Consider the following 16,980-nt stretch of genomic DNA (forward strand, 5'->3'; position numbering starts at 1 on the left):
CCTGGCATGTATGTATGTATGTATGTATGTGTGTGTGTGTGTGTGCGCGCGTGCATGCCGTGTCCGTGTGCAAGGGGCTGGGAAGAGGAGGGAGGCGTGCGCGTGTGCCCGCGGGCTGCTGCGGCGTGTGCGTGGGGGCGGCCACGTGCGGTGTGTGTGTCTGTGTGCGAGCGCGGAGGCCCCAGCGGCCTGGGCGTTGGCTGAGCCGACGCCGGGGCTTCCAGAAAGCCGGGGGCCTCCGAGGTGCCGGTTAGGAGTTTGAGGGGTGATGAGGAAGGGGTTTCAGGCAGGGGGTCAGGACGGCCTGCCCAGAAGTCGTATTGGCGGCTAAGGGCTCGGGGGGTCTGGGAGATGGCGAAGGCGGGCGGGCCCCCCTGTAAATATGGCCCCAGGGTGGTCAGAGGGTCCCATGCCACCCATCCTCTGTGACCTCCCCCTTGACCTCCAGCTGACCATGCATGCCAGCTGAGTGGCCAGCTGAGAGTCCTGGACCCTCTCTGGAGTTTGCCTCCCCCAACCCCCTGTCAATAAAACTGTTTACAACCACCGGCCCCCAAGGCTCTGGGTCTGCTCTGTCTCCTGGGGGTGGGACTTGGACAGTGGCCTGGCCTGGCCTGGCCTCGGGCAGTTGGGAGCACCTGGGAGAGTCCTGGCCGGGTCACTGCAGCAAACAGAATAATGGGGAGCTGGTGTGGAAATGTGGAGAGTCGCGGGGGACCCAGTCTTCATCTGGATGGGGGCCAGTCTCTGGTCCTTCCGCAAAAATTTATTATGCATCTACCGTGTGGAGACAAAGACCCCTGTCCTCATGGAGTTCGCAGCCTAATGGGGAAGACCAACCACATAAAAGCAAATTAGGACTTGATTTGAATTAGGGATATGTGTAATGAAGAAAAAGCCAGATAATGTGTTAGGTAGGGAGTGATTGTGTATGGTGGGGGGGGAGTTGAGGAGAGCCTGCCAGAGGAGGTGACATGTAAGCTGAAATAAGATGGGCTAGAAGGAGCAGCTGTGGGGAGATGTGCAGAGTGTTCTAGGCAGAGGGAACAGCCAGTGCAAAGGCCCTGCGGTAGGTAGGAAGCTTGGAGGAGGGCCCAGGCCATTAGTATGCCTGGAGCAGCCACACTAGGTGAGTGAAAGGCGAGCAGCTGGAGATAAGGAGGGAGAGGAGCACAGGGCCCCAGGCAGGCAGGGCCTCACCAGTGAGGAGTACAAATTTTTTTTTTTAATTGTGGTAAATAACATATACGATCAAATTTACCACTTGAACCATTTTTAAGTGCACAGCTCAGTGGCATTAAGCACACTCACACTGTTGGACAACCATCCCCACCATCATCTCCAGAACTTTCTCATCTTCCCAAACTGAAACTCTGTCCCCATGAAACACTAACTCCCCACTCCCTGCTCCCTCCAGCCTTATGAATTTTAAGTGGGACAGGAAGCCATCAGAGAGTTTTAAGCAGGGGACATGATCTGATTTCACTTTAAGAGATCACTTTATGTCACTACAATTCACAACTCTTCTGGCCCATGTCGATTAAGCGCCTACTGTGTGCTGGGCTCTGGGGATAGAACAATGAACAGGACAGAACCCCTGTCCACCGCTTATCCTGGGGAGACTGATTGAAACAAAGAAACACAAAACACCATGATGGCATCTAGCAGCTCCTCCTGTACCTGCGTGTCTGTTTTTTCAGCTTGATTGAAATATATTTGACATATAAGATTGTGTAGGTTTCTGGTGCATATCTTGATGATATGTTTGATATATATCGTAAGATAATTATCACAATAAGCTTGACACATCCATTACTTCACACAGTTACTTTGTGTGTGTGTGGTAAGAACACTTAAGACCTACTCTCTTAGCATCTTTCAAGTATACTGTACAGTCTTGTTAACGAATCACCACGCTGTACATTACATCCTCAGGACTTATGCATCTTATAGCTGGGAGTCTATATCCTTTGACCAGCATCTCTCCCTTTCCCTCACCGCCCCCCCCCCCCCTGACAACCACCATTCTACTCTTGGTTTCTATGAATTTGGTTATTTTACATAACTGAGATCACTCAGTATTTGTCTTTCTCTGCCTGACTTATTTCACTTAGCATAATGCCCTCAAGTGTCATCCATGTTGTCCCAAACGGGCAGGATTTGCTTCCTCGTTATGGCTGAATTATATTCCATTATGCATATATACACCACATCTTTATCCATGCATCTGTGAATGGATACTTAGGTTGTTTCCATGTCTTGGCTATTGTGAATAGTGCTGTAATGAACACGGGAGGGCAGATATCTCTTCAAGATACTGGTTTCATTTCTTCTGGATACATACCCAGAAGTGAGATTGCCAGATCATATGGTAGTTCTATTTTTAATTTTTTTTTTGAGGAAACTCCCTACTGCACCAATTTACATTCCCACCAGCAGTGCACAAGGGTTCCCCTTTCTCCACACCCTCACAACACTTCTTATCTCGTCTTTTTGATGAAGCCATTCTAACAGGTGTGGGTGACATCTCGTTGTGGTTTTGACTTGCATTCTCCTGACGATTAGGGATGTCAAGCACCTGTTCATGTACCTGTTGGCCATTTGTATGTCTTTGGAAAAACGTCTACTCAGGTCCTTTTCCTGTTTGTGTGTGTGTCTGTTTCTGTGTGTCCATCTCTGCAGATATGTTGTTCTCTCCTGTGTGTCCTGCCCTGTCTGTGTCTCTGGGTCTATGTGTTTTTCCCTGTCTCTTGGTCACTATGTACGTCCGTGTATTTCACGCAGGTGGTTATCTGTCTTTCTTTATCTGTGCCGGTCTATGCCAGCCTGTGTGTTTCCCTCTCAGCCTGTATGTCCACTAAGACAGAACGCCTAGTCATCCTCACAGCTGAATAGGGACAAAACCCTTCAGAGATTGGGCTGGGAAAAAGAGGCCATAGCCAGGCATGCGGATAAGGATAATACATCACACCTGAATGTTTAGAACTCAACAAGAATTTAAGCACTGAATAGCCAAACCTGTGAGATGCAGTCAGACAGTTCTCAGAGGGAAGTGTGAGGCTTCAGATGCACTTATTAGGAGATGAGAAAAGTCCAAAACAAATAGCACATCAGCTTCAGCTGAAGAAAGAAAGAATGGAAGGTGCTCTCGGAGACCGAGTTCAGCTTCACAGATAGGAAACTGCGGCCAAGAAAAGTTAAGCCACTTGCCCAAGTTCACAAAACACAGCAGTCACAGGAGAGCTGGGATTCAGAACCAGGTTTAGTCCCTCCCAGACCATTGTTCAAAGACTGTGGAGACTTTTAGCATCACTTGCTTTTGAATTCTCTTTTTAAAAATTATTTTACTAAAAAAATATAAGAATATGTTATGAATATAAGACAAGTGTTTTTTTGTTCTCTTCACTGAGCTTCCTGGTTGCTCAAATTTATTATAAATAGTACCTCTTGCTCAAAGAGTTGTCCCCATCTCCCAGGACAGACTGGCGCCTTACAAACTTGACCCTTGATTCCTAGATTGGGGAAAGTGGGGACTCAGCCTCAGAGACTCTTGGGTACCCACTCCCCAAAAGCAGGACTCAGGGAAAAGAAAAACTAGGTAGAAACAGGGTCGAGAAGGCGGTGGGCAGCCCACCTTCTGTCCTCCCTCTGCCAGGAAGCAATTTTGCAATCCTGACCCCTCCCTTTCCCCTGCCTGGCTCAGGCCCAGCCACTAACGGGAACAGGATGTGGGTGGAGACTTCCCAATGGCTGGTGCCCCTGTCCCCAGCCCAGGCAGGTATAAGGCCACCTTGCCAGACCAAGGGAACCTGGATGGAAAAGAGAGAGGCCGCCATGTCCTCTTGGAGCCTAGGGCGAAAACAGAGGTAGGTCCCCACCCTGCCCACCCTGGGCAGGCCCCGGACACCAGGCAGTGCAGAGATCCATGGACATTCCGTCTGACCCACTGAAGTCACGGGGCCAGACGTAGGCCTGCAGGCTGGAACAGACTGACACTCAGGCTACGTCTATGGACAGACTCATTCCCATACACACACTCCCTGCAGAAGGCCCAGGTGGTCCATGGGCTGTAGTAACCAAGGATGTTCAGGTGGTCTCTAGGGCTGCTGGGCTAGGGCATTACTGCTGGAGGGACCGGGAGGAACAGAAGCCCCAGCTCTCGAAGGGTTCCAGTACCAACTGTAAATCTCGCCATCCCAAAACCAAATGCCTCCCTCCAGACCTGTACGAGGCAGGATGCACTTTTCATGCTCAGAGTCCCGTCTGTATCTGGAGTCCAGAACTTTGGAGCAAGATGGGGCTGGGCACAGATAACCTAGACAGGGCTAGACAGAAAGAGGAGCAGCCCAGATGGGGGAAACTGAGAATTCTGCTTGGGAGGGTCAGAGAAACCTTTGTGGAAAGGGGGCCATTGGAGCTGGGGTTTTGCAGGACGAGTAAGAGTTCATAGGCTCTGCCTTCAAAACGTGGAGCCAGGGAGACAAGAAATGACCCAGAAAACAAGTGAGAGCAGAGGAAATTAGCAAGTTGGACTGCAAATAATTAATAGTCCATTGGGGCTGGGCTGACAATGGGGAAGGGTAGTATGTAGCGGTCAGACTAAGAAACTCAGGTTTCATAGAATTCTTCCTGGAACAGGAGCTACTTCTGGCAGCTGTGTGTGTGGGGGTGGGGTGTTGAGGGTGGAAGCCAGGAGAGGAGGAGGAGGGGACTACTACACTAGTCCAGGCCAGCAATGAGGCCGGGTGAAAGTAGAGGTGGGAAGAAGCGGGCAGATTCTGGGTATATTTTCACTTTGCTGGGTATATAATATCATTTTTTTGACTTATTAAGCACTTTCTGTCATTGCCTGCAGCCCAGTGGGCTGGGACTCCCATCTTTCTAGAATCCTCTTCCTGCTGCTGTTATTTGTGGTCTCAGCCCAGGGGGTCACCCCAAATCCAGACGCCTGCCTGGTGTCCCACTCGGGTAACGGCAGCTCCATCTCCTGCCAACCACCTGCCAGACTCCCCCACTACTTCCCAGCTGACACCGTCTACCTGGCCGTGGAGTTCTTCAACCTGACTCAGCTGCCTGCCAACACCCTCCAGGGCATCCCTAACCTCCAGGAACTGCACCTTTCCAGCAACCAGCTGGAGGACCTCTCCGCCAAGTTCCTGCTGCCTGTACCTCAGCTAAAGGTGCTTGATCTGACCCGCAACGCCCTGACCCGGCTGCCTCCTGGCCTCTTCCAGGTCTCAGCTGCCCTCCACACCCTGGTGCTGAAGGAAAACCAGCTGAAAGTTCTGGAGGCCTCGTGGCTGCACAGCCTGAAAGCCCTGCGGCATCTGGACCTATCCGGGAACCAGCTCCAGACACTGCCCCCTGGGCTGCTGGCCAATTTCACCGACCTGCTCATCCTTGACCTTGGCAATAACCAGCTGCAGACTTTGCCCCCTGACCTTTTGAGCGGCCCCTTGAGGTTGGAACGGCTGCACCTCGAGGGCAATAGGTTGCAGGAGCTCGGAAAGGGCCTCCTGGCGCACCAGCCAAAACTGCGCTACCTCTTCCTGAACGACAACAGGCTGGCCACGGTGGCAGCCGGCGCCTTCCGAGGTCTGCAGAAGCTGGACATGCTGGACCTCTCCAACAACTTGCTGACCACGGTGCCTGAGGGGCTCTGGATGTCCTTGGGGAAGGCTGCCAGGAACATGAAGGACGGCTTTGACCTCTCAGGTAATCCCTGGATCTGCGACCGGAAACTGGACGACCTCTTTGAGTGGCTGGTGGCCAACGAAGGCAAGATGTTCTTCCGCAATGACACACGCTGTGCTGGCCCTAAAGCCTTGAAGGGCCAGATGCTCCTAGTGGTGGCCAGGTCCCCTTGAAGCCTGGGGCTGGGGGGGAGGGGTGGAGAGGCAAGGCTTGGCAGGATGCCGCAACCCCACTTAGCAAATAATCCCACCTTCTAAGGGTGAGGCTGGGATTCCCATGGTTGCTGGGACCTGTTTCGCCCACGTTGCCCCAAACACACCTCGGGCTCTTCCTGCTTCCTTGCCTCTGCTCAAGCTGTATCCTCTTCCAGAAATCTCTTTCCCCTGTTTCCCGGGTCTCTTGGTCTCTGGCTCCTCCAACCTGTCCTGGACACACTGAGGTTGGCTCAATCTGGCTCTGTCTCCCCCAGTTTCAGGGGTTCTCTGAGTGCAGGGCCTGGGGCTGGGTTCCCTCTTACTCGGCATCACTCGGTTTGAGGTCAGACTGGAAGGGGTTAATAAATAACTGTTGAACAGAATTGGATGTATTTGCTGTGTTCCTTGCATTCTCCCAAGGCGAATTCCTAGGTCTCCAGAATGAAGTAGAAGGAAAGGAGAGGCATGCCATGAAATCCCAAATCGATAGCAGTTGGGATCTGACGGCTGTGTCTGCTCCTCCCCCTTTCCCCATCCTTGGATTTAACTGGTAATAAAACCCTGACCATTGCCCAAGGTGTTGTTTTACCAGTGGATTCCTTCCAGAGCTTGTGTCCTGGGGAAGGTTTAAATTAAACCAGATTGCTTCAGGGCTCCAAACAATTTTTCATGCTGGCCTGTGATAACCAGGGGAGCAGCTGCCCAGGACAAGCATGGGCAGGCTGGATGGGGCTGAACAGCTAGGCAGAGGCCCTGGGGGCTGTGTTTTCACAGCTCCAGAACCTCGGGGCCACCTTCCAACACAATGTTGGGCATGGTGGGGGTCGAGGTCAGACTGGGGGGACCCTGGGATGTTTGGGGCATGCTCGGTTTTTGCAGCTCCCTGGAAGGAGGGTCATGCCCACGTTGGTGGTCATTCCAGGTGTGGTGATGAAAGCCAGGGTTCTGCAGTCTGGCAGAGCTGTGTTTGAATCACATTCCTCAATCGCTAGGCGACCCAGGGCAAGTGGTTTAAGTACTCTGATCCTCACTTTGCTCATCTGTAAAATGGGGATCCAAGTGAATGGGCCGGCCTGTCTTCCGGCTTAGTTAAGCGGCAGGTTTTAAAAAGTAAAAAGAAAGACCGTAAAAAAAAAAAAAGAAAAGAAAGACCGTGAGGACTTGCCCAAGGTCACTGGGCGAAGCGGTGGGGGGCTGTGATCGCTCTCCACCGTCTCTGCGGCAACAGCAGTGAGGGTGACAGGTGGTCAAACTTAGCCAAGGAAAGTAACTCAATCCTTGGCATAGAGCGTCCCCAAGTTGCTATAGCAACCGCGGGGCGCTCTGGGAGCCCCTGGGTAGGGCGAGGGGCCCCGGAGCCCCGCCCAGGGCACGCCCCCTCAGGCCTCTCCCTATTGGTCGGTCCCCGAAGGTCCCGCCCCCCAAGTCACTATAAGGGGGGCGGGGAAGGCTGGGGTCAGAGAGTGGAGTAGTGTGTGACAGGCCGGAGCAGGTGGCTGAGACCCTTGGCCCAGTTGGCAAAAGCTCAGGACCCAGTTGGGAGAGGACTGGGGTTCTGAGGGCGCTGGGTGCGGACGGGGGAAGAACTGCAGACGGGGAGTCTGAGGTCGAAGTCCCGCTCTGAGTCTACTTAGCTGAGTGACCTTGGGCCCACCATGGACCTACTGTCTGTCTCAGTTTCCCTGTATATCAAACTGGACTGTGGGTTTACTGGGATTCTGCGGCAACCACCTGCACCCCCGCAGGGGGCTGCTTGCACGGTTCCATCCCGGGCCAGGGCAACAGGGATCTTCCCTAACTGCAACGGAGGCAACAGCCCACACAGGTGAAGGCATTTGCCCAAAGTCACACAGCAGGTAATGGTCAGACTCGAACTCAGGTGTCTCTTCTGCCCAGAGCCCATGCTTTGGATCACTGCAGGGCCTCCACTTTGTCCGAGGTTCTCTACTATGCACCTGCTGTGTGCAGACCCCTGTGCATGCATTGTCCCTGGAAAGGGCGCTCTGAGGTAGGCATTATCATTACCTCATTTTGCATATGAGGAAACTGAGGCCCCAAGAGGGAAGGAGACTTGACCAGGTCACCAAGCCCAGCCAGACAGAACCCAGGGCCTGGGTGGGAGCCGGGAGGGCTGGCGTGCAAGGGCCCATCACTCTGTCCTGCCCCCAGGGTGACCCTGTTTGCAGTCGGTATGTCAGAAGACGAGGCGGCTCAGGCCCCCAGACCCAGCTTGTGGGAACAGGACCAGCAGGTAAGGGGCTGCACCTCCCATGGAGCTCAGCACGGGAGGAGGGGGTGGGCAGTCCCTCCTGGGACAGTTTCAGACTGGGTCCCCCTGCCCTTGCTTCGAGCACCTTACTCTGAGGGCATTTTGGAGCGTGGTTGGGGGAGGCACATTCCACCCATTTCCCAGAGGGGCAAAGTGAGGCTCAGGGAAGGGTGTGTCTCTGGGGTGTGTCTCTCCAGACACTCTCAGCCAGCTTACCTGGCCTCTGCCCAACTCTCTCCCACTCCCATCTCTGGGTCTCTACCTGTATCTCTCTGTTTCTGTGTCCACCATCATGGCACTCTTAACAACAGCAATAATAATAGCAATCACGGCCTATACTCTGCATCATTCACTGTTCCGAGCGCTTCACATATTGTACTCCTTGAATCCCCATCACAGCCCTAGAAACCCAGTTTACAGATAGGGAGACTGAGGCACAGAGCAGTTCACGCACTTGCCCAAGCTCACACAGCTTGGAAGTGGAGAACCAGAACTGAACGCAGGTGGTCTTGCTCCAGAGGCTGTGCCCTTAATGACCAGACACTAATGGCTCTCCCTCTTCCCTCAAGGAGGCTGAGTCTTTCAGAACCGGTCCCGCTCTGTGTATGCTCTTGAGAACAGGAGCTCTAGGCGCACCTCGGTGTGGGTGTCCATTGCCTGCGCGCAGCTGCGCTCAATATACGTCCCCCCCACCCCTCTCACCTGCCCCTCGTCCCAGCCCAGAGAGGGTGAGTGGGCTCTCTAGCATGTGGCTGAGCTCCCCCCTCCACCTGGGACCCCTCTGACGCCACCCCTTCCTGCAGAACGTGGTGCAGCGTGTGGCGGCCCTGCCCCTGGTCAGGGCCACGTGCACCGCAGTCTCCGATGCTTACAGCGCCGCCAAGGACAGGCACCCGCTGCTGGGCTCCGCCTGCCGCCTGGCTGAGCACTGCATGTGTGGCCTGACCACGCGTGCCCTGGACCACGCCCAGCCGCTGCTCAGCCACCTGCAGCCCCAGCGTGAGTCCCCCTGGCCAGAGTCCTGGGTCCTGTGGTTTGCCCCACTGCCCCACCCTCTCATGCTCCATCTGCATGACAGCTGCTGCAGTGGACCCCCTGAGACGGGTGTCCCTCTGCAGTCTCACCTATGCTGTGTGCCTTTACTCTGTCCACCTGCCTGTCCCCCATCCACCTGTGTCATCCCCTCTCTTGGTCCTTCCGCCTGTGCCATCTCACCCTCCATTCTCCGCCTGTCCCGTCCCCCATTCTACCTGCATCCCTCGTGCCCTCTGTCTCTGCTTATTGTCCTTCTGTAGTTTGATCACCTGCCCGTTTGCCCTTAGCTGTTTCCTTGGGCGCCCCCCCTCCTTTTGTCCCCATCTTGTCTGTCTCACTGTCCTCCTCCCTTTGGCTAGCCTGATATGCCTTGGGTCCCTTTGCTTGCCCAATCTCCCTCCCCTGTCTGCCCCTTCCTCCACCCGTCCTGAGCCTGTGACCAGCTCAGGGGGTCCAACCTAGCAGTGGGGTTGGGGGACAGAGAGACCCTCGGCCTCGCATCTGACCGAGGAAGGGGATCACCTGAGGGTCCCAGCCCAGGGCCTCGCCTGCCTCCTTCTCAGCCTGCTTGTGTGACCTTGAGCCTGCTCGCTGGGGCGTCTGAGCTGGACATGGGTGAGGAGTCACCTTGGTGCTGGCAGCAGTGGTGGCAGGGCGGAGGTGGGAAGGGCAGAGAGACAGGGTCCAGCCTGGTGGTTCACCCACACAGTCAGGGTCCCGGCCCCTTGCAGGGGGCCAGTCAGGTGCCCCCTCTGTCTTTCCCTCCGTGTGTGTGTGTGTGTGTATGTCTCCTTTTTTCTCTGCCTCTCCCTCCAGCATCCCCTCCCTCTATGTCCCTGTGTCCCTCTCTCCCTTGACATCTCCCCAATTCTCGCTCGCTGCCTCTCTGTCTCCAGTGGCCACAGTGAACGATCTCGCCTGCAGGGGCCTGGACAAGCTCGGGGAGAAGCTGCCCTTTCTCCAGCAACCTTCAGAGACGGTACCCAGCACCACCAGATGGTGGGGAAGCTGTAGGGGGTGGAGGTGGCAGCGAGAAACGCAGCCTGAACACCTGGGCCAGCTGGACTCCGGGACCCAGTCAGGCTTTGGTCAACTGGAACAAAACAGCCACCAGATGAAAATAATTGACACTCGTGTTTACTGAGCACATAATATGTGCCAGCTGGTGCTGGGGATCCCTTCAGCCCCCTGAGGAAGATTTGATTTTCCTCCATTTTATAAGAGGGGAAATTGTGGCCCAGAGCCAAACAGGGGCCAGGGGTCCTTGCCTCGCAGCCTCAGGGAGCTGGGGGCAGGGGAAGGGAGCCGGAGACCTACAGCAACTGGAGCTGGGCCCCTTCCGCCAGGTGGTGACCTCGGCCAAGGACGTGGTGGCTAGTGGCGTGACAGGCATGGTAGGCCTGGCTCGGCAAGGCCGCCGCTGGAGTGTGGAGCTGAAACGATCCATGAGCCACGCCGTGGACGTAGTGCTGGGCAAGTCAGAGGAGCTGGTGGACCACTTTCTGCCCATGACTGAGGAGGAGCTTGGTAAGGCCAGAGCCCTCCCCGCTCGCCTCTGAATCCTCCTACACATCCCTGGAGGTTACGGATCAGAGAGGTCCCGGCCTCACCCAAGGCCACATAGCAGATCAGTAGGGAACATGGAGCTCCAGCCCAGGCCTGACCTCCCCCAACCCACATCCTACTAGAAATCTGACTGCCCAGAGCCCCGAGAGTATATGGGGCTTATAGACTTGAGGGCCATGGCCTCCAGCTGGTGGCCCTCCATACTGCAGTATTTGGCCTGTGCAATGCCTTTAAAATGGTTTAATTCATCACATGCATTTAAAAATCAGGTTTTGCCCTACAAATCCTGATTTCTAACTTGCCTTGGAAAATCAGATATTTGGGTTGAATGGCGTCCTCCCCTTTATGTGGTTCCCTTGAGCCCCACCATTCTCCAGTGTTCTGCATCTAGTCCGTTGACCCTGGAGAGACAATCTGACTTCCAAACCCTGCTTTATGGCACTGGAGGAACATGGGGCGTGCCCCCTCCTTCGCAGAAAGGCTGTGAGCCATTTTTGAAGCACCTTCTGTGGGCCAAACACTTGTAAATGACTCTTTCATTATTATAAGCTCCATTCACAGGTGAGGAAAATCAAGGTAAAGAGACCCGGGATTCGCACCGAGGCAGTCAGTAAAGTGGTTACGAGTGCCTGGGTTCGAATCCCAGGTCGGCCTCTTGCACCCTGTGGGACTTCACCTCTCTTTACCTTGGGTTTCCTCATCTGTAAATAGAGCTAATAATAGTGCCTACATCGTAGGGCTTGGGGACGGTCGCATGAATTGATATTGTAGAGGGGAAATATACAAGCTGTGGGAGCCCATGGGCGTGTCCACCCAGAAGCGTAGGGCGTGGCCACGCTGACTCCCCTCCCCATCCCGTCCTCCAGCGGCGCTGGCAGCGGAGGTTGAGGGCCCGGAAGTGGGCTCCGTGGAAGAGCAGCGGAGACATCAGGGCTACTTTGTACGCCTGGGTTCCCTGTCGGCGCGGCTCCGCCACCTGGCATACGAGCACTCTCTGGGGAAACTGAGGCGGAGGAAACACCACGCCCAGGACACGCTGGCCCAGTTGCAGGAGACTCTGGAGCTGGTGAGAGCCCTCTGCCTGCCCCCCTTTCCCACCCCGTGGTGTCGGCCAGCATGCGTGGATTGAGTGCCCGCGGACTACCTGGTCCCCTGCTAGTCTGAAAGGGGGAGGCGGAACCGTGTATGTGCAGGGCTGGGGCAGAGGAGGGACCCGGGGCTGGAGGCATTCAGTGGGGGTCAAGGCTCAGCCTGGGGAGGCAGGAAGAGGTTTTGTGGAGGAGGGGAAGTTATAGGCGGTTAAGATGGATAGGAAGAGAGTGAAGGTACCTCTTCCCGGGCTCTCCCATCACCAATCACAATCTTCCCAGCCTTTAGGTTCTAGCTGATAACCCAGCTTCTTTCCCCGCTGTGCATCGCTCCCTGCTCCAGAGGGACATAACAGCTCCTGTTTTCTGAGTTTGATGAGTTCAGACGCCCCTAACCTCTTGCTGCATCTCAACTGATGACAGCCCTGTCCTTCCAGGGCCTCAGGCCAAAACCTGGGAGTCACCCTCAACTTCCCTCTTCTCCTCCTCTCCCACATCCGACATATCAGCCAGTACTGTTGGCTCTACCTTCAAAGTCTACCCAGAACCCGCCTACATCTCCTCCTTCCTCTTGCTCCACCTGGGTCCAGTCATGATTACTCAACCATGGTCCTGGTTTCTCATCCTGGTCCCCACAGTCTGTCCTTCCTGAAGCAGCCACCAGAGGGCGCCTGTGAGCACCGGAGTGGGCTACTTTCACTGAGCGGCGTGTCCTCAAGGTTCATCCATGTTGTAGCGTGTTTCAGAATTTCCTTCCTTTTTAAGGCTGAATAACAGTCATCCCTCAGTATCTGCGAGGGATTGGTTCCAGGACCCCGCACGGATACCAAAATCCGAGGATGCTCAAGTCACTTCTGTAAAATGGCACAGTTCTGCATCCACAGATTCAACCAACTGTGAATCTTGGTTGAATCCGCAGATGCAGAGCCCGCGGATACGGAGGTCAGACTGTGTTCTACTGTGTGGATCACAGTTTATTTCTATTAATCTTCTAATACCTGCCCTCTCCTAGGCACTGAAGGCCCAGTGGCCCCCTCAGGACACGCACAGTCCAGTAGGGGGACTAAGGTTATGATGGGAGAGCATGCTGAGTTCTTTGGGACCCGGAGGAGGGATCCACCCAGCCAGGAGCCGGGGAAGGGAGGCTTCTTGGAGTGGGTGACGTCTACAGTGAGACTTGAACTGAAGTGAACCAGGCAGCGGGATGGGATGGAGAGGAGAGTGTTCCTAGCAGAGGCACAAGCATGGGCAAAACCCGGCAGTGAGTCTGAGTTTCAGGGGAACCACAGGTCTCAGGTCTGGCCACGGGCAGGGGAGAAAATGTGCAGATCAGCCAGGCTGGATCAGTAGGCACGGAAGGTTTACATACAGTGGGTGTTCTGTAAGTGCCTATTGAGGTCAGATCCACGCTAGGGTCCTGGTTCCCCCAACACTCCAAATCCTCCAGTTCTGACTACTATGGTCCCTGTCCCCACAGATTGACCACATGCAGTGCGGGGTGACGCCCATCACCCCAGCCCACCCTGGGAAGGTGCATGAGCTGTGGGAGGGCTGGAGCCAGCACTCCCCAGAGAACGGCCGCCGCAGTCAGGTAAGATGGCGTGGAGGAGGGGGGTTGGGGGGGCGTGGGAGGGGTTCTGGATCTGCCAGGGGTTGCCAGGGGCGGAACTCCAGCCAGCTCCAACCAAGTACTGAGGTCAGCTGGTTGGAGAGTCCGTGGGGAAACTGAGGCAGGGCGGGGGTCCTGTTGGGGGTCCATCCGGGACACCCAGGCCCCTCCCCTCCCTTCTCTCCCTTCTCTCCCTTCTCTCCCTTCTCTCCCTATGGCCGAGGTGCGGCGCAGCGTGGACGCCCTGCAGGCCGCCTTCGCCGACGCCAGCTGCTTCGAGGACGTGCCGGCGGCCGTGCTGGCCGAGGGCCGGGGCAGCGTGGCCCGGGCCTACACGTGCGTGGAGGAGCTGCTGGAGCTGGTGGCGCAGGCCGTGCCCCTGCCCTGGCTGGTCGGGCCCTTCGCGCCCATCCTCGTGGAGCGGCCTGGGCCCCCGCCCGACCTGGAGGCCCTGGTGGATGAGGTCGTGGGGGGGCCCGACCCCCGCTGGGCACACCTGAACTGGCCGGCCCAGCAGAGAGCCTGGCAAGCCCAGTACGGGGACGGGATGGGCCTCCCCGGGGACATTCCCGAGGAGGAGCCTGAGCCCTCCAGCCGCCGCAAGCACACCCTGATGCCAGAACTGGACTTCTGACCCGATGGGGCCGTTGGGCAGTGAAGGCAGCTGGAGGCCGTCCTGCACCCCGAGATCCCTGCTGCCCCCTAGCGGCCATGCATCAGCATTACTAGACGATGCCTTGGCCTTGGCCCAGGCAGAGTTGGGGGCTGGGGACCTAACTCTGAATCCTAGACCAGCTTCACTGATACTAGACCCTCCCCAGTCTTTCCCTTGGACATATGAGGACTTGAACCTAACTCAGGTCTGACTAGCCCCAAGCTGCATTCATTGGCTGTGGTCCCGCATTGCCCCACCCCAAGAAGCTGATCAAAACTCCCCAGAGAGTCGCATGTTTTGCCCAGATAGAAGCACACGCTTCTGTTTGGGGTTTTGAAAAGTGAGTGTCCCCTTCCTCCCCCAGCTTGTCTATCCTGGACTGAGGGGTCCCCAAAGATGCTTCAACAGCTGGACCTGCCACACCCACTTGCTTTGCTGTTTGGGGTTTTGCTCTCCAGAATAAAGGTGCTTCGTGTTGCGCAAAGGCCACTGGCCTCTGTTCCAGCCGAGGTGGGTCTCGGTGGCGGGGTGCTGGGGGCCTCAGAGGTGTGCAGCCGTATGGCACAAGCTAGGGTTCGAAATTTGAAAGGAGTGATGCGTCCCTGACCAACTTGACATCTTGTCCGGAGTTCCACGGTTAGTGCCCCACCCACCCGGGTTAAGCATTTAGATGTAGGTTCCTGGAATGGAAGCTGTTCCCACTTTAATGAATTTCTTGGAAACTGCAAAGGATCAAGAGGAGGGGGCTGAGGGGGAGCAGCCCCTCCTATGCCCTCCTCACTGGACCTGTAGGAGCTGAACTTGCTGTGGCTTCTCTGGCTGCACTGGTCAGGATGGGGCACACAAACGCAGGGTAAGGGGCACAGGCCAGTCTCGTGGGGGCCCCCTGTCCTCTGACCGTGTTCTTCGCTGTCCCTTAAACTCCCCTGTGGCCGGGCAGGGTGTTGGGAAAGCACAGTCTGATGCGGTGAGGTCAGGGTGTTCCCTGGCTTCCTTGGGACCTGGTCCAGGGGTGGCTCTGGGAGTCCCAACCACTTCCCACCAGTTAGATTCACTTCCCTGCCCCTCCTCGGGAATGTCTGTGGCTCCCTTTGCCCTCAGACCAAACGTCCACGCTCCTCACCCTGGCACTTGAGGACTTCTGGTTTCATCCTTGGGCTGACAGACACTGCTGCAGTCCCACTGAACTGTGCACATTCCCCCACCTCAGGGCCTTTGTTCAGGCTGTGCCTGGAATGCCTCCCCCACTCCCCCCATCTCTCAGCTACATCTCATCCATCCTTAAGTCCAGCCCCAATGACACCTCCTCCAGGAAGCCTTCCCTGACTCTCCCCTGGTGGGATAGCTCCAACCCTCTGCAGCCCACCTTCTTGGGGCTCCAAGTTGCTTTCTACCTGGACATAAACCACAGGCAGCCTTGCCTTCTCTTCCCTCACAAGGCTGGGGGCTCCTGGAGGGCCAGGCTTGGTGAGGATGAGCTGAATGACACAGAAGGGGCAGGTGACAGAGGGATCGGCTCAGGCAAAGGTATGGCACTGGAGAATCAGTTTGACCAGCCCTGAGGGGAGGGAAAGAGCATGAGGTAAGTCCTGGAATTTGGGGGGAGGGAGCAGTAGTTAAGGCCCTGAGGTTGAGTCCCTGCCTTGCCTACAAATGGATGGGTAAGCCACTGCTCCTCTCCAGACCTCCGTTTTCTCCTCTGTGAAACAGGTATGAAAGTAGGAGTAAGGTAGCAGCCCTCAATCCTAGTAGGCCGTTCACCGGTGGAAGGTATCGTTCATTCACTCATTCGTTGGTTCATTTAACAAATAGTTATTAAATAGCGCCTGCTGTGTGCCAGATAGTCTTGCACCCTGCGGGCACGGCAGTGAGGAAAATGCAGAAAAATTCTGCCCTCTAGGAGGACGATATTTTTTAAAATAGGAGAGGAGGGGTCCAGGAAGACCTTTCGGAAAAGGTGACATATGTGCAAAGATGGACGAGCATTCCTCACAAAGGGCAGCTGGTGCAAAGGTCTTGGGACAGGACCAGGCCTGGCGTGTTGGAGGAACAGCCAGGAGGCCCGTGTGTCTGGAGCAGAGCGAGCGAGGGGAAGAGAGGGAGGAGGGGAGGGCAGGGAGGGGACAGGGTGGGTCTTGTGGGCCACAGGAAGGACTTCGGCTTTTACCCTGAGGGAGGTGGGAGCCCTGGAGGGCTGTGGGCAGAGGAAGGAAGGGACCTGACTCGGTGTTTATGATCATGTTTGTTATTTTTGCTGGGTTTCTCCCCCTTTGCTATGCTGTGGCAGCCCTGCGGAGAGGGGAGGGGAGGGGAGAGGCACACCCTGGGTTTCCCACCCCCCTTTGCCACCACCTTTGGGAAGCATTGGCTGAGGAGTTTGGGAGACACCCCTGTTTTGTTCCCCAACTGTTTGGCAAACACAGTGATGGCTCCAAGGAAACGACCTGGGGGTCATCAGGCCCAGTGGCTGGACCTTCCCTCCTCCCAGCTTAGCACCCAGAGCCATCAACTGGACACAGCTGGGATCCCTGTCCCAGGGGCAGGCAGGGGGCATTCAAGGAGGGCGTAGCAGTCATTTCTCTGCCTGCACACCCACCCACAGACAGCCTGCTGGCACATAGGCTCTGGATCTGGGTTCAAATCCTGTCTCTGCCACTTCCCAGCTCTGTGGCCTCAGGTACAGGTTGCCTCTTCCAGGAATCCACCCTCCGCTGGCCCAAGCCCACCAGGCCTGGATCTCACTTCTAGGGCACCTCCAGTTCTGTTGGTGTCCTGTCTTGGTCTGTATTTAGGCCCTTTCTCAAGGGAAGTCCCTTCTGGAGAGTGACACGTCCCCTCACTGCTCAGGACAGACCCTGCTCCTCTCTTTC

At 56.0% G+C, this 16,980-nt stretch overlaps 3 protein-coding genes across 3 annotated transcripts in view; all 3 read left to right on the plus strand.

Moving 5' to 3' along the window:
- The window catches only part of SEMA6B (semaphorin 6B), an 11,630-nt gene extending 11,079 nt beyond the window's left edge, over window positions 1-551 (plus strand). The window contains 2 exon segments of the mRNA XM_024745831.1: window positions 124-225; window positions 228-551. Of these exon segments, the coding sequence (XP_024601599.1) occupies window positions 124-225; window positions 228-262 (137 nt within the window). The 3' untranslated portion in view covers window positions 263-551.
- Window positions 552-3,738: 3,187 nt separating this feature from the next.
- Window positions 3,739-6,271, plus strand: LRG1 (leucine rich alpha-2-glycoprotein 1). The gene is made up of 2 exons (XM_024746039.1): window positions 3,739-3,866; window positions 4,856-6,271. Exons 1-2 carry the CDS (start codon window positions 3,814-3,816, stop codon window positions 5,865-5,867), a joined length of 1,065 nt encoding a protein of 354 aa, XP_024601807.1. The 5' UTR covers window positions 3,739-3,813; the 3' UTR covers window positions 5,868-6,271.
- Window positions 6,272-7,673: 1,402 nt separating this feature from the next.
- On the plus strand, window positions 7,674-14,462 carry PLIN5 (perilipin 5). Its single transcript, XM_024745866.1, has 8 exons — window positions 7,674-7,744; window positions 8,058-8,139; window positions 8,961-9,156; window positions 10,089-10,171; window positions 10,539-10,719; window positions 11,625-11,824; window positions 13,324-13,447; window positions 13,560-14,462. Exons 2-8 carry the CDS (start codon window positions 8,080-8,082, stop codon window positions 14,087-14,089), a joined length of 1,374 nt encoding a protein of 457 aa, XP_024601634.1. The 5' UTR covers window positions 7,674-7,744; window positions 8,058-8,079; the 3' UTR covers window positions 14,090-14,462.
- Window positions 14,463-16,980: the final 2,518 nt, after the last annotated feature.

The sequence above is a fragment of the Neophocaena asiaeorientalis genome, unplaced genomic scaffold (assembly GCF_003031525.2).
Source record: "Neophocaena asiaeorientalis asiaeorientalis breed wild unplaced genomic scaffold, Neophocaena_asiaeorientalis_V1.1 scaffold357, whole genome shotgun sequence".
In the NCBI taxonomy this organism is placed as follows: Eukaryota; Metazoa; Chordata; class Mammalia; order Artiodactyla; family Phocoenidae; genus Neophocaena; species Neophocaena asiaeorientalis.